Source organism: Zingiber officinale, chromosome 8A (genome assembly GCF_018446385.1).
Source record: "Zingiber officinale cultivar Zhangliang chromosome 8A, Zo_v1.1, whole genome shotgun sequence".
NCBI lineage: Eukaryota > Viridiplantae > Streptophyta > Magnoliopsida > Zingiberales > Zingiberaceae > Zingiber > Zingiber officinale.
In genome coordinates, this window is record NC_056000.1 from 120657232 (window position 1) to 120679133 (window position 21902).

The 21902-nt window shown below is 38.2% G+C and overlaps 2 protein-coding genes and 2 pseudogenes across 2 annotated transcripts; 1 reads left to right on the forward strand and 3 right to left on the reverse strand.

Moving 5' to 3' along the window:
- Positions 1 to 5546: 5546 nt before the first annotated feature.
- LOC122012993 lies at positions 5547 to 5665 on the reverse strand (annotated as a pseudogene).
- Positions 5666 to 14979: 9314 nt separating this feature from the next.
- Positions 14980 to 16078, forward strand: LOC122011180 (glutathione S-transferase T3-like). The gene is made up of 3 exons (XM_042567593.1): positions 14980 to 15115; positions 15344 to 15390; positions 15515 to 16078. Exons 1-3 carry the CDS (start codon positions 14980 to 14982, stop codon positions 16076 to 16078), a joined length of 747 nt encoding a protein of 248 aa, XP_042423527.1.
- Positions 16079 to 16280: 202 nt separating this feature from the next.
- On the reverse strand, positions 16281 to 17570 carry LOC122011182. Its single transcript, XM_042567594.1, has 2 exons — positions 17003 to 17570; positions 16281 to 16795 (listed from the first exon to the last, which is right to left on the reverse strand). Exons 1-2 carry the CDS (start codon positions 17568 to 17570, stop codon positions 16281 to 16283), a joined length of 1083 nt encoding a protein of 360 aa, XP_042423528.1.
- A 3251-nt stretch (positions 17571 to 20821) lies between these two features.
- Positions 20822 to 20940, reverse strand: LOC122012988 (annotated as a pseudogene).
- Between the last annotated feature and the right edge of the window lie 962 nt (positions 20941 to 21902).

Sequence of the window (21902 nt, forward strand, 5' to 3'; positions counted from 1 at the left end):
TAAAGTTTATGGTTATTATATTTATTTCAGACTTGTGCCAGATGAATAAGTATAATAATATCCTAGGGTAGTAGATTCTAGTCTACAACATATCAATTGGTTGAATTGATAATGGATGACTGTAGATATATATAGAACACTACTTTTAACTATTCTTAATTAAACATTAATATACAAGGATAATATTAATGTATTAAGACTAGCATGTAGGTCAATTGATGACTTAATCTCATAATTTATAGATACATGATATCAAGTTGACACATGGGTATATATTAGAGAATATGATGCATTAGATGTGTCATGTCTTATGCTTGCTACTATGAACTCTGAGCTTCAGAAGAAACATGAGGACATGAATGCTTATGATATGGTTAAAAATCTTAAACAACTATATTAGGGGCAGGCAAGACATGAGAGGTTTGAGATATCCAAACCCTTGTTTCAATGCAAGATGTAAGAAGGAAGTCCTATAGGAACTCATATACTCAAAATGATTGGGTACGTTGAGAACCTTGAAAGATTGAGATTTCCATTGGGCTAGAATTGGTCATAGACCTTGTTCTACAATCGTTGCCTGAAGGCTATAGTCAATTTGTTATGAACTATAATATGAATAAAATTGATAAGCCATTGCCTAAGATGTTAAACATGTTGAGAACTGTTGAACTCAATCTCAAGAAGATAAAGCCTAGTACCATTTTGATGGTGCAAAAGGGCAAAGGCAAACGACAGCCCAAAGGTAAGGGTAAGACCCAAGCCAAAGGCAAGACCAAGTCTCATGTTTTGAAACCTAAAGGTGGGGTGTCTAAGGAAGGAACCTACTTCCACTGTGGTGAGACCGGACACTGAAAGAGGAACTGTAAGTTGTACTTAGAGGAAGTAAAAATAAAGAGAAGTGAGCCTTTTACCTCAGGTATATATGTTATATAAGTCAATCTATCTATTTCTTCTTTATGGATATTAGATATCGATTGTGCATCTCACATTTATACAATGTGCAGGGCCACAAAGGGAAAAGTAAACTTATGAGTAGGTAATGGTGCAAGAGTTGCTGCTATAGTCATAGGAACATATTTCTTATCTCTGTTTATTGGGCTTATTTTAGAACTTGAAGAGTGCTATTATGCTACTTTAACCAAGAACATTATCTCTATTTCTTGTTTAGACAAGATAGATTTTTTTATTTATAATAAAAGATAAATGTTGTTCTATTTATTTAAATGAAATGTTCTATTATAGTAAAAATATCATGAATGAACTCTATGTTTGAGACTTTGAAAACCCAATCTATAACATAAATACAAAATAGTTCAAATCTAATAATTTAAACCAAACATATCTCTTGCATTATCACTTGGGCCACATAAATGAGAATCACATATCACAACTCCATAAAGATGGACTTTTGGACTCATTTAATTTTGAATCATATGGGACATATAAATCTTGTCTACTAGGCAAGATAACAAAGACTTCTTTTAGTGGACACAGCGAAAGAGTTAATGATTTGTTTGGACTCATACATACTGATGTATGCGGCCCTTTCAATAAAGCAGTTAGAGGAGGCTATCAATACTGTATTACTTTTATTGATGATTTCAGTATATATGACTATGTGTATCTCATGAAACACAAGTCTGAATCTTTTGAAAAAATTCAAAGAATTCAAGAATGAAGTACAAAACTAACTTGGTAAGTGTATTAAGATGCTTCGATTAGTTTGAGATGGGGAATACCTTAGCCAAGAGTTTCGTGACCATCTAGTTGAGTTTGGGATTTATCTCAACTCACTCCATCTAGAATACCATAGTGGAATGATGTATTAGAAAGAAGAAATCATACTTTATTAGATATGGTACAATCAATGATGAGTCAGATAGATCTTCCTATTTCTTTATGGGGACATGCTCTAGAGACAGCTACTTTCATACTTAACTGTGTTCCGTCTAAAGTCGTCATAAAGATACATATATGATATGGATTGGGAAGAGTCTCAAGATGTCTTTTATAAAGATTTGTGGAGTAACAACGTATTCTAGTAGACCAAGCTCTATGAAGATATGATAGAATATGCCATCAACCTGAGAGATATTTTTTTCTCTTATCTGACCATGATGATGTAATGCTTGTTGATCTCAATGAGCTTACATCCTATTAAGAAGTTGTAATGAGCCTAGATTCTGAGAAATGACTAGAGCCTATAAGGTCTGAAATAGAATTCATGTACACTAACCAAGTATAGATTTTGGTTGATCCACCTGAAGAGATCAAACCCATTGGGTGCAAGTGGATTTTTAAGAGAAAGACTAACATGGATGGTCATATGAATACCTATAAGGGGCGATTCATAGCTAAAGGATTCAAGCAGATTCATGGTATAGACTATAATGAAACCTTTTCACCAGTTTCAATGGTTAAGACTATTCAGATCATGCGTGTTATTACATCTTACCATGATTATGAGATCTAATAGATGGATGTCAAAACTATATTTTTGAATGAAAATATACTCGAGGATGTATATATGACATAATTTGAGGGTTTTGTAGATCTAAAGGGTGATGGAAAGGTATGTAAGTTGCAAATGTCTATTTATGGATTAAAGCAAGCTTCGAGAAGCTGGAATCTATGATTCAATGATGCGATTAGAACATTTGGTTTTATAAAGAATGAAGATAACCTTGTGTTTACAAAAGGGTTAGTGGGAGCACAATCATCTTTCTCATCTTATATGTAGATGACATATTTCTCATTAAAAATGATATCCCTACATTGCAGTCTATGAAGACTTGGCTTGGGAATTATTTCTCAATAAAGACTTAGGTGAAGCAGCCTACATTTTAGGCATCAAGATCTATAGAGATAGATCTAATAGATTGCTTAGCCTAAGTCAGAGTATATTTATTGACAAGGTGCTTAATCATTTTGCTATGCAGAATTCCAAAAAAAGATTCCTGTCGATGTCACATAATATGAGCCTTTTGAAGGCTCAATGCCCCTCTTCTAGGGAAGAAAGGGATAGCATGGATAAGATTCCTTATACATCTGATATAGGGTCTATCATGTGCGCTATGTTATGTACTCGTCCTGATGTCTCATATAAGTTAAGTATGACAAGAAGATACGAGTCAGATCTAGGTGAAAGTCACTAACAGTAGTCAAGAATATTCTTAAGTATTTGAAAAAAATAAAAGATTATTTCTTGATATTTGGAAATGAGGAGGAGCTCGCTGTAAAAGGTTACAGTGATGTAAGCTTCCAAATTGACAACGATGATTCTAGATCACAATCAGGATATGTATTTTGCTTAAATGGTGGTGTTGTGAGCTGGAAGAGTTCAAAGCAAGATACAGTTGCTGATTCTACTATTGAGGCCAAGTATATTGTTGCTTCTGATGCAGCAAAAGAGGCTACTTGGATCAGAAAATTAATTATAGAGCTTGGTGTAGTTCCTAGTATAGCGAACCCAATAGACCTCAATTGTGATAATAATGTTGCTATTGCACAAGCTAAGGAACCTCACTTTTATCAGCGATCCAAACATATACCACGACAGTTCCATCTTATTCAAGAGATCATCAATAGAATAGATGTGAGGATATGTAGAGTACCAATTGATGCTAACATTGTATATCTTTGACTAAGGCTTGGCACAAAAGATGCATGATGGGCACACTAGGTCACTGAGTATTAGATATTTTAGTGATTGACACTATTGCTAGTGGGGGATTATTAGTATTAGCCCTTAGAGCTAATTATGAGATGATTGACAAGAGAATTTTTGTATCATATTTTATTAATAAAAGATAAATTTTATGGTTATTATATTTATTTCTGACCTGTGCCAGATGAATAAGTATAATAATATCCTAGGGTAGTAGGTTCTAGTCTACAACATATCAATTGGTTGAATTAATAGTGGGTGATTATAGATATATATAGAATACTACTCTTAACTATTCCTAATCAAGTATTAATATACAAGAATAATACTAATGTATTGAGACTAGCATGTAGGTCAACTAATGACTTAATCTTATAAGTTATGGATACATGATATCAAGTTGACACATGAGTATATATTAGAGAATATATACTAAATTGACCTTCCATGAGAATGTTTCATGGATCATTATATGAGTGTCATAATACTCTCATAGTGACTATTGGTATGAATAGTCCTTAAGCCTGAAGATACTACGGTTTTCTACATAAGAAGTTGTGTGCTTTGGCATCAACAAACGTCACCTATAACAAGGTGGACTATAAAGTCGATCACTGGATATACAATAAGTTAGGTGGAGGGATGTGAGTGATATAAATTGGATCTATCCCTTCCATATGATAGAACATATATCTGTAGGACCCTTGATTAAGTAGGACTACTAAAATTCATAGTCATGCACAAATAAGTCAATATGAGATATTGAGCTTATTTGTTTAAGTGAGTCTACTTGAATATCAAGAAACATAAAGATTAACAAGAGGATGACACAGTCTATGCCTCATTGATCGATCTAGATATCATGGATAGAAGGACCAAGTCATAAAAGATAATAGACACAGAAAGGTTAGGTCGGATCTCAACATTCTCATCACTTGGGTAGAAATGATGCATTACTAGATGTCACTCATTGTTTATGTATCTAAAATATTTGTTTAGAGGCATTTCCAACGTTACAAGAACATATTGAGACACACACAAAGAACATGTTGATTTAGAGATGAGTTTATTTTAGTTTGACTAAAATATGATGGACCCTAAGATTATAGGGTTAAGTATAATCCGAATTTAACTCATTGAGTTAGACTCAAATAAATTTAGATTAGACTCATTGGCTTATTAGATTAATGATTAATCTAATATATTAACATCCACTAAAGAAAATTAATGTCCATTACTAGAGATTATTGGAGTATTCATGGAAAAGGGAGAAAAAAAGATATAAACCTTTTATATTCATTGGATGAGTACAAAAGCATTTGTAAAAGTAACCTTTAGGTGAAGTAACTTTTTTGGTAAAGTAACCTTTTGATAAAGTAACCTTTTTGGTAAGTTAACCTTTTTATGAAGTATCCTAATATAAGTGAAGTAACCTTTTGGGTGATGGTGATCAATTTGGATTTTTGCTTCTTCCTCATTTTATCTTGGCCAAAGAAACAACCTTGGGTAGTTGCTAGCACGACAAACGTTGCTCTTCTCTGAATACTGAGTTCATGCGACGAACGAAGGGCTTGTTCATATGGATATCATAGAGGCATGAATACTTGATCATGCTGAGATCCACTGAGGACAAAGTTGCTGCCAGGAGTTTTGATGGGATCCGATGCATTACTGTTGGTATAATCGCACCTATCCTTTCTACCACACACTCTCTATTTAAACCGCAAATGGCCCTCATGTAAATCAACCCTCTGCCACCGCCTCCCCCCGACGAAACAAACAAATAACAAAAATAAAAAAAATAAAAGTTAAATAAACAAACAACTGTGGCTTCTCAGTGGTCACCACCACCTTCCGAGGAACACATATTTATTAGAAACAAGTGCGACACGAGGACTTCCCAAGGGGTCACCCATCATAGTACTGCTCTCATCCAAACACAATTAACTTCAGAGTTCTGATGACATCCGATGCATTAATATTGGTATAATCATACACATTCTTTCTACCACACACTCCCTATTTAAACCGCCAATGACCATCACGTGAATCAACCCTCCGCAAACAAACAGTAAAGACCTCCCACTAAAAAAATCAATGTGATGTACTGATAACAATCATTTTGTCACATAATTTTAGCCATTGATTTCCATGTTTTAAATCTCTTATATGATTAATTATTGATTTTTATCATGTTTATTGAGTTAGATTCGTATTATGAGTTTTGTTATAATTCTTCTTATTTTTATGGATTTATACTTATAATTATGTACTTTGTTCTTGTAGCTATTGAATTCAAGTTAGACCAAATTGCATATAAAGGACTGAGTAAAAGAGAAGTCTAATCTCAAGAAATCTAAACCATTGGATCAAATATGAAGAAAATTGATTATAGGGCTCAGTTATAATTAATTCTTGTTATTCATCAAGATCTGGTTGATTCTAGTCAATATGTGTGGATGTGGGATGATCAGAGCCATTCATTAAGATCTAGCCATCCTGACCATTCAACTAGTTCTAGCTGATCTTGACCGTTCAATCAAATTTAATTTCATCAATTTACCTAGATCCGAGGAAATAAAATTGATGAAGCACTCTCGTAAATTGTCAAACCTTCGCCGCCACCCTCCCACAATGAAACAACCAGATAACAAAAATAAAAAAAAATAAAAGTTAAATAAACAAACCACCATGGCTTCTCAGTGGTCACCACCACCTTCTAGGGGAAAAATATTAACAAATAAACAATCGATGAAAAATAAACACACTGATAACATATTTTTATTAAAAAGTAGGTGCAACACAAGGACTTACTATAGGGTCATCCATCGTAGTACCGCTCTCCTCCAAGCATGCTTAATTTCAAAGTTTTTATGTGATTCGGTGCAATAATGCTAGTATGATCGCATCCATCCTTTCTACCACATGCTCCATAATTAATCTGCCAACATGTAACGACCCGCCTTCTACTGACTAAGCTGTAAGGCCGATCATCACATTATGCTGTGCTAAACTATTCCTTGACCATTACTAACTCTAGATGCGGAAGCTGTACTAATTAAAATCTTGCTAAACTATTATCATTTCTTTATTCTATAGGTGCTAAGGGGTGTAGACTAAGTATACTTAATATATACTACCTCCCCTATGGTCAAGGAACTGAAGTAAATGTTTCCCAGCTGTTACCAAGCCTCCCAATCGATCCATTGATCGATCGGAATGGTCAGATCGATCCAGTGATCGACCCAGCACGCTACTGTGCTCGGGACGATAATCTGGATCGATCGGCTGATCGATCCAGACCGAGCAATCGATCCAGGGATCGATCCCAGAGCCTTCTGTTCGCGACAGAAATAGCTGGATCGATCGGCTGATCGATCCGGAAGCCTACTGTTCGAGGAAAAGATTGCCCAATCGATTAGCTGATCGATTGGAAATCCCCAATCGATCCACCGATCGATTGGAGTTTCTGATTTTGCTGTTAAGCTCTGATTTCAGCACTGTTTCGTGCCTCAATCACTCCTACAAGTTCTAAAACAATTGGAAAACATTCTAATAACATTTAAATAACATTCTAAGCATGATTACTAACAATCTAAACAGGTCTTTCATATTTCATGCATCAAAACAACTAAAATGCAGAAATTAACATGATTTAAGGCTAAAGTATTAGTTTTCTAGTTTCTCCAAGATCTCTACTCCAGGTTCCTTCCACACACATCTTTATCATTGCATTGACCTCCAGCCTCCACTAGTCCATCTTTCCTTTACCTTTATCTACAGTATAAGGAAAAAGTATCTGTAAGCTTTCGCTTAGTAAGAAACCATCTACCTCACTAAAACATGCATACGGTGCAATTATGATTTGAAGACATGCTATTTGAAATACATACTGAATATGCTAATCATGGCATGACATACAACACATAGAAAACTAAGCTAATCATGGTAATAAGAGCTAAACATAAACTATCAGGTACATCCATAAAGAAGAACTGAGCTAAACATGAAATGAGCTAGACTGAAGCTGAATCCAAACTCCACCAACATAACTAATCCTTGTGAGGTTTGAAAAGCTAATAACATAATAGATTAAAATACATAATCATACTGCTAATGGGTCCGGCAACTGTACATGCTATGCGCGCATCCTTAACTAGACCCGGGGTTGCAAATCCCGAATTTAGTAAGGTTTACTAGGTTATCTAAACCTAGGGACCGACTATGGGAGCCCAGCCCAGTGGATATCTAATCCTGTATAGTGCCCCTACTGAAAATAAAATACTGAATCATAGCTAATTATTTTATCTTGCGTTTACTAGGTTATCTGAACCTAGAGGCGACTGTGGGTGCCCACCCATTGGACCGTAGTCCCATATAAGCTGAAGCAAGACTAACTAAACTATTTAAATGCTTCTATTGCATTTTACTGGACTATTAAAAATGTCTACCGTAGCATTTTACTGAGATAAGCATTTTATCGAACACCTAGTGTGCTTCAACTCTCTCTATTAGGGAGACCACCTCTAGGCATCTGACAACGTCTAGAATCTCCAACTGAAAGGAGTAAACGTGTCTGGCCCATCTAGAGGTGCTCGACTAATCCCAAAATCTGTGAGGAGGGTTAAATACACCCTGTATTTCGACAAAAATCTGCATATGACTAATTTAAAAGCACACAACCATACGAGAGCTACTTATACTGCAGGTGAGGGGTTTCTTACCTCCTATTAGAAGTTTCTTACGATTCTAATCGCTAGATTTCCGGAGGAGACGATCCTTTCGACGAACTTCTCGCGTCTATGCGTTCCTCTCGCGGAGGGGAGCGTCCTCGTGTCGGAGTCATCGCCGGAAGGTGCCCTTGGCCGGACGTTGACCTTGCTTGTGGTTGGCGCCGAGAGAGGGAGAGGAGAAGTGGGAGGCGGGATTAGGTTGGGGAGAGAAGAAAAGTTACGTTAAAATAACTCTTCACTTATTAACTTTCCTATTTATATTAAGAGATAATTTCGCCCAACTCAAATATAAATATTATTGGTTCCTCTTCCTTTCAGCACAGCCCTGCTGGGTTCATCCGGTTACCTTGGTTCACCATAAGGCATAGGACCCAATAGGTCTCGGGTTCAATCCCCGCTTAAGATATTTCATTTTCTATTTATTTTTGCTACTTCCGCTACTCTAAAAATTCTGTAAAAATATCCTAAAATTCCAGAAAAATCATAGAATATTTCTAGAATAGTTTTGAGAATTTTCGGGCGTTACAATCCCCCATACCTTATAAAAAGTTCGTCCTCGAACTTAGAATAACTCTGGGTACTTCTGTCTCATACTAGCTTCTGTCTCCCAAGTTGCCTCTTCTGCTGTGTGACTGTGCCAAATGACTTTGACTAATGGTACTTCCTTGTTCCGCAATTTCTTAACTGCTCGGTCTATTATCTGAATAGGCCGACTGTCATAGCTGAGGTCTTCGCGGACTTGTACCAGCTGGGGCTCAATCACCTGGGTGGCATCTGGGATATGCTTCTTCAGCATAGAGACATGAAATATGTTGTGGACAGCTGACATTTCCTGGGGTATCTCTAGCTTATATGCTACCTTGCCCACTCTTCTGCTGATGAGGTATGGTCCCACATATCTGGGACTTAGCTTGCCCTTCTTCCCTAAATGCATCACTCCCTTCATGGGGGCTACTCTGAGGAACACTGAATCCCCAACTGAAAACTCTAAAGGTCTGTGCCGTGTATCAACATAGCTTTTCTGACGGCTCTGAGTTGTCTCTATCCTCTGGCGGATCTGCTGTATAGCTGCTGTGGTATCTGCCACTAGATCTGTCTGAAGTTCTAGTTCTTTCTGTTCACCACTCTCATACCAGCAGATTGGAGATCTACACCTCCGCCCATAGAGAGCCTCATAAGGTGCCATACCGATAGTGGCCTGATAGCTGTTGTTGTATGCAAATTCTGCTAGACTCAGATATTTGCACCAACTTCCTTTGAAATCTAGGGCCCATGCTCGGAGCATATCTTCGAGTACCTGATTTACCCGCTCCGTCTGTCCATCTGTCTGAGGATGGAAGGTTGTGCTAAACTTCAACTTCATGCCCAAAGCTGTTTGTACACACTCCCAGAAGTGTGACGTGAACCTACTATCTCTGTCTGAAATAATGGTTCGTGGGACTCCATGTAATCTAATGATCTCCTTGAGATACAACTGTGCTAGCTGTTCCATAGAGTAGGATATCCTGATAGCTAAGAAGTGGGCTGATTTGGTCAATCTGTCGACTATTACCCAGATGGTATCAAAACCATTTGTGGTTCTGGGTAATCCCACTATGAAATCCATGGAAATATCCTCCCACATCCATTCTGGTATCTGTATGGGCTGCAAAACTCCCCCTGGTCTCTGATGTTCTGCCTTAACCCTCTGACAGGTTAAGCAGATGCTGACATATCGAGCGATGTCTCTCTTCATCCCAGGCCACCAAAAATGTCTCTTCAAGTCCTGATACATTTTGGTGGAGCCAGGATGCATCGCATAGGGAGTCTTGTGAGCCTCATCTAAAATCTTTCTTCGTAGTTCCTCCTGATCCGAAACGCATAATCTGTCACCAAAATATAATACCCCGCTATCTGATATTCTGAACTCTCCACCTTCTGATTCTGCTAAACCTTGCAGGATCTTGCTCCTGAGCTGTCTGGATGTCACCGAGCAAGGTAGACTCTAATGTCATAGTAGAGAGCTGTCCGACTATGTGCTCGAGACCGAAATCTGAGATCTCTTTTTGTAGGGGTGGTGACATAGCTGCTAGAGATAATAGGGCGGCGCTGGACTTTCTGCTAAGTGTATCTGCTACCCTATTTGCTTTTCCTGGGTGGTAGAGGATGTCTATATCGTAGTCTTTGACCAGCTCTAGCCATCTGCGCTGTCGCATATTCAGATCCTTCTGAGTGAAGAAGTATTTCAGACTCTGATGATCTGTATACACTCTGCACTAAGCTCCATATAAGTAATGTCTCCAAATCTTGAGAGCGAACACCACTGCTGCAAGCTCAAGGTCATGAGTGGGGTAATTCCTCTCATAATCCTTGAGTTGTCTGGAGGCGTAGGCGATCACTTTGCCATCTTGCATCAGCACTGCTCCTAGTCCCAACTTCGAGGCATCACTATATATGTCAAAACTATCCGCGTTCTCTGGTAGAGACAGAATAGGTGCACTGGTCAATCTCTTTTTCAGCTCGCTGAAACTGTTCTCACAGCCCTCTGTCCACTGAAATTTTCTGTTCTTTCTGGTAAGAGCTATCAGTGGGGAAGCTATCCTGGAGAAGTCCTCTACGAATTTCCTGTAGTAACCTGCTAATCCCAGAAAGCTTCTGATCTCACTGGCGTTCTTGGGTCTTTTCCAGTTGCTCACAGCTTCTATCTTACTGGGGTCTACCATGATACCATCCTTTGAGATGATGTGACCCAGGAAGGACACCTGATCTAACCAAAATTCACATTTTGTGAACTTGGCGTACAACTGGTTTTGCTGAAGGGTCTGCAATACTGTTCTCAGGTGCTCTGCATGTTCTTCCTGAGTTCTTGAGTAGATAAGAATGTCATCGATGAATACAATAACAAATTTATCTAGGTAATCCCTGAATACCCTGTTCATGAGGTCCATGAAAGTAGCTGGAGCATTTGTCACGCCAAAGGGCATGACTACGAACTCATAATGTCCGTATCTAGTCCTGAATGCTGTCTTGGGTATGTCCCCTTCTTTAACCTTCACCTGATGATAACCTGATCTGAGGTCTATTTTAGAGAACACTGCTGCTCCCTTTAGCTGATCAAACAGGTCATCTATTCTGGGAAGAGGATACCTGTTCTTGATTGTGAGTTGGTTCAGTGCCCGGTAATCTATACACAGGCGCATGCTCCCGTCCTTCTTCTTCACGAACAATATAGGTGCTCCCCATGGTGAGTGACTAGGGCGTATGAAGCCTTTGTCAAGCAGCTCCTGTAGTTGCTCATGAAGTTCCTTCAGTTCTGCTGGAGCCATGCGGTAAGGTGCTTTGGAGATAGGATTTGTACCGGGAATGAGCTCTATCTCAAATTCGATCTCCCTGTCTGGTGCTAGGCCTGGTAACTCTTCAGGAAAGACTGCTGGGTAGTCACACACGACTCGGACCTCTGCTAGCTGTTGGTCCTTGTCCTGACTGGTACTGACTACGTGTGCTAAGAACCCCGTACATCCTGAATCCATCAACCTCTGTGCCTTCATAGCTGAGAGAAACTTTTTGGCCTTTCTCCTGGGTTCTCCGACGAACTCAAACTCCGCTTCTGCTTCAGGTTGGAATATGACTTTCTGTTTACGGCATTCGATGGAGGCACTGTATTTGATCAAGAAGTCCATCCCGAAGATAACGTCGTAGTCGGTCATATTAATCACTATCAGATCGCAAAAGAGCTCTCTGTCTGCTATAGTGACCGCCTTTGCTCGAGCCGGTCGTAGACGCCATGATTTCTCCCGAGGGTAACGTTGTAAGGAATCGGCTACGAGTACCTCCGGAGGTACTGCTAACTTCTCAAGAAATGCCACGGATATGTATGAATGGGTTGCCCCAATATCGAATAAGACAGTTTTGTTGTAAAATACTAATCGACTGTAACAACTGCCGAGGCTACGTCCTCTCCGGTGAGTGAGTAGATCCTCGCATTGGTCGTGGCTGGAGGGGCTTCTAATCGCCTGGCTGATATGTGGACCATCTAAGGCTGCGCATCGATGTAATCGAGCTGGCCTCATACTGAATCGGCGTGGCTGAGGAAGGTGGTCTTGTTTGGACACTGCTATGCCTTTCTGTTCGCATTCAAAGCATCCTCGTGTGCCCTTACGACAAACTCGGATGGAATTTCCCACAAGTAGCACACTTTGGATAACTGGGCTGGCTGGGCCTCCTTTTGGGTAACTCCCTGGTTTGCGCTTGTTGCTGGAGTTCCCTTTCCAGTTAGATCCATGGGAGCTGTGGCCCTGCTGTTTCTGAGTGCCTGAGCCTCCTTGGCCTTTAGCTTCTGAGAGGACTTGCTTCTGCTGCTTGATGTTATTCTGGTAATGCTCAGTGATTAGAGCACTGCTCACTAGCTCTTCTGTGGTTTGTGGCCTATGAACGCCACCAGCCACGTTCATTGCTATTTTCGGCCTCAGCATCTTGAGCATCAACCGGATTCGTTCCCTTTCTGTGCTGACTAATTCAGGGCATAGACGAGCCAATCAGTTGAATTCTTCACGGCTTCCTCCACTGAGAGGTTGCCCTGGCGAAACTCGGTGAACTCGTCGTAGTGGCGGTTTGTGACCCGCGTGTGAAAGAACTCCTCAAAGAATTCTTTCTCGAAGTCTGCCCATGTTATCTGATTTACTGGGCGCTTCGCTCTGATTCTCTCCCACCACATGCGTGCATCTCCTGTCAGACAGAAGGAGGCGCAGTTCACCTTCTCATGTTCTGGCCAGTCCAGAAGTTCCATCGTACTCTCCAGTGTTTTGAACCAGGCTTGTGCATCCCATGGTTCACTGGTGCCTGAGAAGTTCTCGGGCTTGACTCTGCCACTGGATCAAATAGGCTTCTCTCTTTGCCTCTACTGTTGTTGGGGCTACTGGTGTTGTAGGCTGGACTGGTGGAATCTCTAAGAGCATCTACATCAGATACTCTAAATATACATTTTACCTTAAATTTTACATTTTAGCTAAAAAAATCTCTTGCATCAGATACTTTACTGGTTCCCTAAATTTAGATTTTATGAACAGTAACTCCCTAAATTTAGGGAATGAAAACGCTACCCTAAACATTAAAATATTATTCTTTTCTTTTTCTCTCTCTCCAAGGTTTGTAATTTATTCTCGTCGTTTCTTTTTCTCTCTCTCCAAGGTTTACCATTTCCCTCAACGCCAACGCCGATTTCTTCTTCTTGCTCAGGTTTGCCATTTCTTCTTCTCTCCGTTTCTTCTTCTCTGCTAGAAGGATTGCCGTTTCTTCTTCTCTCAAAACGTATTTCTTCTTCTCGCTCAGTTTGTCATTCTTCTTCTCTGCTCAAAGGCTTGTTGTTTGTTCTTCTCTCAATGTCTGCTTCTTCTTCTCTCAACCCTCGTTTTTTAAAACCTCTCACACTTTATTTCTCTGGATTTTACAGATTGACAGCCATCCGTGGAAGAGTATTCCGAGTTTTTATTCTCTCCCTAGGGTTTTTGGGGCATTTATCAGCAGATTTCAATTCTGAGTTTGGGATCACTGGATCTTTGATCGAGAACTTAGTAAGTTTTCTCACGATCTTATTTTCTTTGTATTTATCTTGCAATTTTATTTTTGTTTCATGAATGTGCAGATTTTATTTATCTTGCAATTGTATTTTTGTTTCACGAATGTGCAGATTTTATTTATCTTGCAATTTTATTTTTGTTTCATGAATGTGCAGATTTTATTTATCTTGCAATTGTATTTTTGTTTCACGAATGTGCAGATTTTATTTATCTTGCAATTTTATTTTTGTTTCATGAATGTGCAGATTTTATTTATCTTGCAATTGTATTTTTGTTTCACGAATGTGCAGATTTTATTTATCTTGCAATTTTATTTTTGTTTCATGAATGTGCAGATTTTATTTATCTTGCAATTAGATCGGGAACTCTTTGCAAGGAATTTATGAAGGAATTTTTTTTTGTATAGTTTATTGACTCAAGGGGTTCTTTTGCCATTTTCAGTTATTTTTTTCATACTATATTTTCTTCTTGGAGAAGAGTCCATGTTACTGCTGTGAGATGTTTATGGAGAGTTTTGGTTGTGTGATTATAAAGTTGGTCGATTGCGATTTTTAATAGGTGTTTGTGAGATGACTTGATTGCCTTGGTTGATAAATGAATTGAAATCGTTTAATGAAAACAATTAATATTTGTTGCGCATCTGTCATTCTACATGTTCGTTTGCATTTAGTGATTTTAACTTCTTTTTTTCATCTGCTTGTTCCCATGTTTATATGTATAATTTTGTAATGAAGAGTTGGCTTAACTAAAACTCATGGGAATCGAGCAAAGAGTTAACTGTGTGTGAGATCTAGTATGTTGTTCGTGGTACAGATTCTTTGAAACAATGGTATTTTCATCAGTAATGTCTTATGCAATGAGTGTAAGGAACTAAATGATGTTACTGCATGGAAAGTTTAACTTAAGAAGGGAATCGAGATCACCATCTACTATAAAATTTTTTGGTTAATATATATCTCACTATTTCTTTAACTGATATCTATACATGTTGATTATATAACAAATTGTTTAATTTTTCAGCACTATGGATCCTCAAAGTGGTGATGGAATCTTCACTCAACTTTTACAAGATAGAGATCCAAACCTTCTAAATGATTTCGTGACGGCTATTCCGACTCCTCAAACTACCATCGAAGGCACTAGTAAAAAAACTCAGCGAGGTGTGAATTTCACTCATGAAGAAGACAAAATATTAGTTAGTGGTTGGCTTAGTACGAGCTTAGATGCAATTGTTGGGAATGATCAAAAATCCATTACATTTTGGAGTAGGGTACATCAATACTACCATGAATGCAAGAAGCCTAATTTTCAAGAACGAACCGTTCACTCACTAACAAATCGTTGGAGCACTATTCAACGTTCAGTCAATAAGTTTTGTGCTTGCTTAGCTCAAGTTGAAAACTTGCATCAGAGTGGTCATAGTGAGAATGATAAGGTACACATTTTTTTGTTCAGGTTATTTTGTTTGATATGCAAACACTTTTTAGATTTCTTTTGTTCAAGTTATTTTCTTTGATATGCAAACACTTTTGGTCATGATAAATTTGTACTCTTTACAGATTAAGCTGGCCAAATCTAGCTACAAAGAGAATGAAAACAATGAATTCACATTTGAGCATTGTTGGGAAATATTAAGATATCAACCAAAATGGATATTGCAGAAAGAAGAAGTCAAGGGAAAAAAAAGAAAAGTCATTTCTGCTTCTCCTCCTACCCCACACACTATAAATTTGGGAGATGAAGACTTATCTTCAATGTCCTCTCATTGGGAGAGACCACAAGGCAGGAAGGCTAAAAAAGATCAAGAGAAGAAAAAAAATCACAAAGAAGAAAAATCGAAACAACTTGAAGCAGTGGTTGAGCGAATAACTAATGACAAGAAGCAACTCCACGATGAAAAGATGGCCAAAACAGATATGTTGGTAGAAATTGAAAAGGAGAAGATTAAGCTGAAAACAGAAATTGAAAAAGAAAAGGTGAAGCAGAAAGACTGTTTGATCACAATGGCTGAGGAAGAAAAAAATGAAAAGATTTTGTTGATGGATATTAGTGGGTTGGATGAAGTGCAACGAGAGTACATTTTGAAACGACGATTACAAATTCTTCAAAATATGAAGAATTGATATATCAGATTTTAGACTTTTGGTATTGTGTTGTAATATGCTGCTATATTCTGTTTTTTGGAACAACTATTGAAATTTGTTTATGATTTGTAAATATGCTACTTCATCATACAATATTACATCAAAACCAACTTAAATTCAAGTGCAATAACATTGTAAATAAAATGTAATATAAAAAACACATATTTTGGTTGATATTGGTTCACTCTTCACCTCGTAGCATCCATTGATGTTCAATAAGGTCAAATTGTAGTTGTGAATGAGTTTCTTTGTTTCTAATGCCGCGATGACGTTGAAGAAAATCCACAAATTGAGAAGTGGGATAATGGGAAATTGGTTCTAGGTTTGTATCATCTTCTTGGTCATAATCAAAGTCATGTGCTCTAAGGTAAGAATCTCTTTCATCCTCAACGATCATGTTGTGTAATATTATGCACGCCATCATAATATCTTTCAGTACAGATTGACAAAAATATCGTGCTGGTCCACGAACAATTGCAAAGCGTGCCTGTAGAACTCCAAATGCTCGCTCGACATCCTTCCTTGTAGATTCTTGAGCTGATGCAAACAATTGCCTTTTATGACCTTGTGGTGTTGGAATGGTTTTGACAAATGTAGACCATGAAGGATAGATTCCATCTGCAAGATAGTATCCCATAGTATAATCGTGGCCATTGATTGAGTAGTTAACTTTAGGAGCACGACCTTCAGCAAGTTCTGTAAATATATTAGATCTTTCCAGCACATTGATATCATTATGTGACCCAGGTAAACCAAAAAATGCATGCCATATTCAAAGATCATAAGACGCCACTGCTTCTAAAATAATTGTTGGCTCATGTGCATGACCAGTATACATACCTCTCCATGCAGTCGGACAATTCTTCCATTTCCAGTGCATACAGTCAATGCTCCCCAACATACCTGGAAATCCCCGTTTCTCACCGACTGCTAGCAATCTAGCAATGTCATTGCTATTTGGAGACCGCAAGTACTCATCTCCAAAGATTGAGATTACCGCTTTGACAAAAAGTTTCATGCTCTTTATGGCTGTGGTTTCTCCAATTCTTACATACTCATCCATGAGATCAGCTCCAACTCCATAAGCAAGGATCCTCAAGGCGGCAGTCACCTTTTGTAAAGAAGAAAGCCCAAGAGTTCCAGCAGCATTTCTTCTTTGAACGAAGTATGGTTCATGATTCTTCACATTGTTAAGAATTCGAAGAAAGAGGTCACGATTCATTCGAAACCTCCTCCTGAATATATTAGGAGGATATACCGATGGATCAGCAAAGTAGTCATTGAAGAGACGTATGTGACCCTCCAAAGGATTTCTCCTAATAAATACACGTCGTTGCTTGCCGGGAATGATATGTGATCGCGAACCTTCTTCATCATCCAATGAATCTTCAATTAAAAAGGCAGTTACAATTGTTTCCAACTCATCATCAGAAGAAAGTAGACAATCGTAATTACTAATGAAATGAGACATTATTGGAAATTTTTGAGAAAATTGTAATTGTATGAGATTGATGATATGGATAGATATTCATAATATTATGTGATTTTATACTAAAAAAAATATGGCCGTTGGAGGAATATAGACGTTGGGAAAGTTGGTGCAAAATCATTAATATAGATAATAATAAAAAAGTATAGAGGAGAGAGAAATAATAATAAATAAATAAAGATATGGTAAATTATAGAGTAGCTGATGTATCATGTATTGAAAAGAGATTCTCTAAATTTAATAAAGTTGATTGTTTACCTTAAATTTTAGAGAAGTTGATAAGGAAGCTGATGCAGATGCTCTAAGACTACTGGTGTTGCCAAGTTTGGCTCCGGGGTGACAGTGGGAGTATTCTGCTGACTAGCCTTTAAGGTGGCTATTTCCTGTTGTTGTTCAGCTAGCTACTGCTGTAACTGAGCCACTAGTGCTGTAAGGTCTGGGGGAGGCACTGAACTGCCTGCCTCATGCTGGGGCTCAGTGGCTGCTGCCCTTCTAGCTGGGCGTTCTCGTGCCATTTCTAAAGACATGAAGGACATACATGGCTAACACAAGCATAATAGAGTAACTAGTGTTATCATGTTAACTACTATCATAAACAAGCATGCTTCAGTTATATCTAAACATGAAAACAAGAAACATAAAAAAAGTGAGAGATGTTCTTACTTGGAAGCTGCAGGTTCAATGCTGATGTGTGTGTAGGAAGTATGGAAACTGCTCTGATACCACTCTGTAACGACCCGCCTTCTACTGACTAAGCTGTGAGGCCGATCGTCACATTATGCTGTGCTAAACTATTCCCTGACCATTACTAACTCTAGATGCGGAAGCTGTACTAATTAAAATCTTGCTAAACTATTATCATTTCTTTATTCTATAGGTGCTAAGTGGTGTAGACTAAGTATACTTAACATATACTACCTCCCCTATGGTCAAGGAACTGAAGTAAATGTTTCCCAGCTGTTACCAAGCCTCCCAATCGATCCATTGATCGATCGGAATGGTCGGATCGATCCAGTGATCGACCCAGCACGCTACTGTGCTCGGGACGATAATCTGGATCGATCGGCTGATCGATCCAGACCGAGCAATCGATCCAAGGATCGATCCCAGAGCCTTCTGTTCGCGACAGAAATAGCTGGATCGATCGGCTGATCGATCCGGAAGCCTACTGTTCGAGGAACAGATTGCCCAATCGATCAGCTGATCAATTGGAAATCCCCAATCGATCCACCGATCGATTGGAGTTTCTGATTTTGCCGTTAAGCTCTGATTTCAGCACTGTTTCGTGCCTCAATCACCCCTACAAGTTCTAAAACAATTGGAAAACATTTTAATAACATTTAAATAACATTCTAAGCATGATTACTAACAATCTAAACAGGTCTTTCATATTTCATGCATCAAAACAACTAAAATGCAGAAATTAACATGATTTAAGGCTAAAGTATTAGTTTGCTAGTTTCTCCAAGATCTCTACTCCAGATTCCTTCCACACACATCTTTATCATTGCATTGACCTCCAGCCTCCGCTAGTCCATCTTTCCTTTACCTTTATCTACAGTATAAGGAAAAAGTATCTGTAAGCTTTCGCTTAGTAAGAAACCATCTACCTCACTAAAACATGCATACGGTGCAATTATGATTTGAAGACATGCTATTTGAAATACATACTGAATATGCTAATCATGGCATGGCATACAACACATAGAAAACTAAGCTAATCATGGCAATAAGAGCTAAACATAAACTATCAGGTACATCCATAAAGAAGAACTGAGCTAAACATGAACTGAGCTAGACTGAAGCTGAATCCAAACTCCACCAACATAACTAATCCTTGTGAGGTTTGAAAATCTAATAACATAATAGATTAAAATACATAATCATACTGCTAATGGGTCGGGCAACTGTACATGCTATGCGCGCATCCTTAACTAGACCCGGGGTTGCAAATCCCGAATTTAGTAAGTTTTACTAGGTTATCTAAATCTAGGGATTGATTATGGGAGCCTAGCCCAGTGGATATCTAATCCTGTATAGTGCCCCTACTGAAAATAAAATACTGAATCATAGCTAATTATTTTATCTTGCGTTTACTAGGTTATCTGAATCTAGAGGCGACTGTGGGTGCCCACCCATTGGACCGTAGTCCCATATAAGCTGAAGCAAGACTAACTAAACTATTTAAATGCTTCTATTGCATTTTACTGGACTATTAAAAATGTCTACCGTAGCATTTTACTGAGCTAAGCATTTTATCGAACACCTAGTGTGCTTCAACTCTCTCTCTATTAGGGAGACCACCTCTAGGCACCCGACAACGTCTAGAATCTCCAACTGAAAGGAGAAAACGTGTCTGGCCCATCTAGAGGTGCTCGACTAATCCCAAAATCTGTGAGGAGGGTTAAATACACCCTGTATTTCGACAAAAATCTGCATATGACTAATTTAAAAGCACACAACCATACGAGAGCTACTTATACTGCAGGTGAGGGGTTTCTTACCTCCTATTCGAAGTTTCTTACGATTCTAATCGCTAGATTTCCGGAGGAGACGATCCTTTCGACGACCTTCTCGCGTCTATGCGTTCCTCTCGCGGAGGGGAGCGTCCTCGTGTCGGAGTCATCGCCGGAAGGTGCCCTTGGCCGGACGTTGACCTTGCTTGTGGTTGGCGCCGAGAGAGGGAGAGGAGAAGTGGGCGGCGGGATTAGGTTGGGGAGAGAAGAAAAGTTACGTTAAAATAACTCTTCACTTATTAACTTTCCTATTTATATTAAGTGATAATTTCGCCCAACTCAAATATAAATATTATTGGTTCCTCTTCCTTTCAGCACAGCCCTGCTGGGTTCATCCGGTTACCTTGGTTCACCATAAGGCATAGGACCCAATAGGTCTCGGGTTCAATCCCCGCTTAAGTTATTTCGTTTTCTATTTATTTTTGCTACTTCCGCTACTCTAAAAATTCTGTAAAAATATCCTAAAATTCCAAAAAAATCATAGAATAGTTTTGAGAATTTTCGGGTATTACACAACATCCCTCGTGTGAATCAACCATCTGTCGCTGCTCTCCCCCCGATGAAATAACTAGACAACAAAAATTAAAAAAATTAAAAGTTAAATAAATAAACCGCCAGGGCTTCTCAGCAGTCACCACCACCTTCCTAGGAAAAAAAATTAACAAATAAATAACCCACGGAAAATAGACACACTAGTAACACATTTTTATTAAAAAGCAGGTGCAACATAAGGATTTCCTAGGGGGTCACTCATCCTAGTACTGGTCTCACTCAAGCACGCTTTACTTTAAAGTTCTGATGGGATACAGTGCATTACTACTGGTATGATCACACCCATCCTTTCTACCACACGCACTTTATTTAAACTGTCAAAGACCCTCACACAAATCAACCCTCCGTAAACAAATAGTACAATATCTCCCACTAAAAAAATCAATATGACGTACTGATAACTACTATTTAGTCACATAATTTTAGCCGTTAATTACCATATTTTAAATCTCTTATTTGGTTAATTATTGATTTTTATCATGTTTTTTGAGTTGGATTTATATTATGAGTTTTGTTATAATTCTTCTTATTTTTATGGATTTGTACTTATAAGTACGCACCTTTATCTTGTAGGCAATTAGGCAAAATTGAACCAAAAGTTTGAGTCAAAGAGATGTCTAATCTCGAGAAATCTAAATCATTGGTTCAAATCCGAAGAAAATTGATCTTAGGGTTCAGATATAATTAATTCTTGTCATTCATCAAGATCTAGTTGATTCTAGTCAATCTGTAGATCTAAGATGATCAAAGTCATTCATTAAGATCAAGCCATCCTGACCATTCAACTGGTTCCAGCTGATCTTGACCATTCATTCAGATTTAATCTCATCAATTTACCTAGATCTGAGTAAATAAAATTAATAAAGTACTCACATGAATCAATCATTCACCGCCACCCTCCCCCTATAAAATAACCAGACAATAAAAATCAAAAAGTTAAATAAATAAACCACCATGGCTTCTCAATAGTTACCAACACCTTTCGGGAAATTAACAAATAAACAATCGAAAAAAATAGACACACTGATATTACATTTTTATTAAAAATAGGTGTAACACAAGGACTACTCAACGGGTCTGTAACGACCCAATTTTTTCCTATTGCAAGTTCTAAAAGTCCATAAAAATATTTGGAAATACTTTTAAAATATTCTAGAGATTTTTAGGAATTTTTAGAGTATTTTTACGTAATTTTTGGAGGTTGTTGAGTAGGGTTACAAAAAAGAAAGAAGTTAAAAAAAAAAAC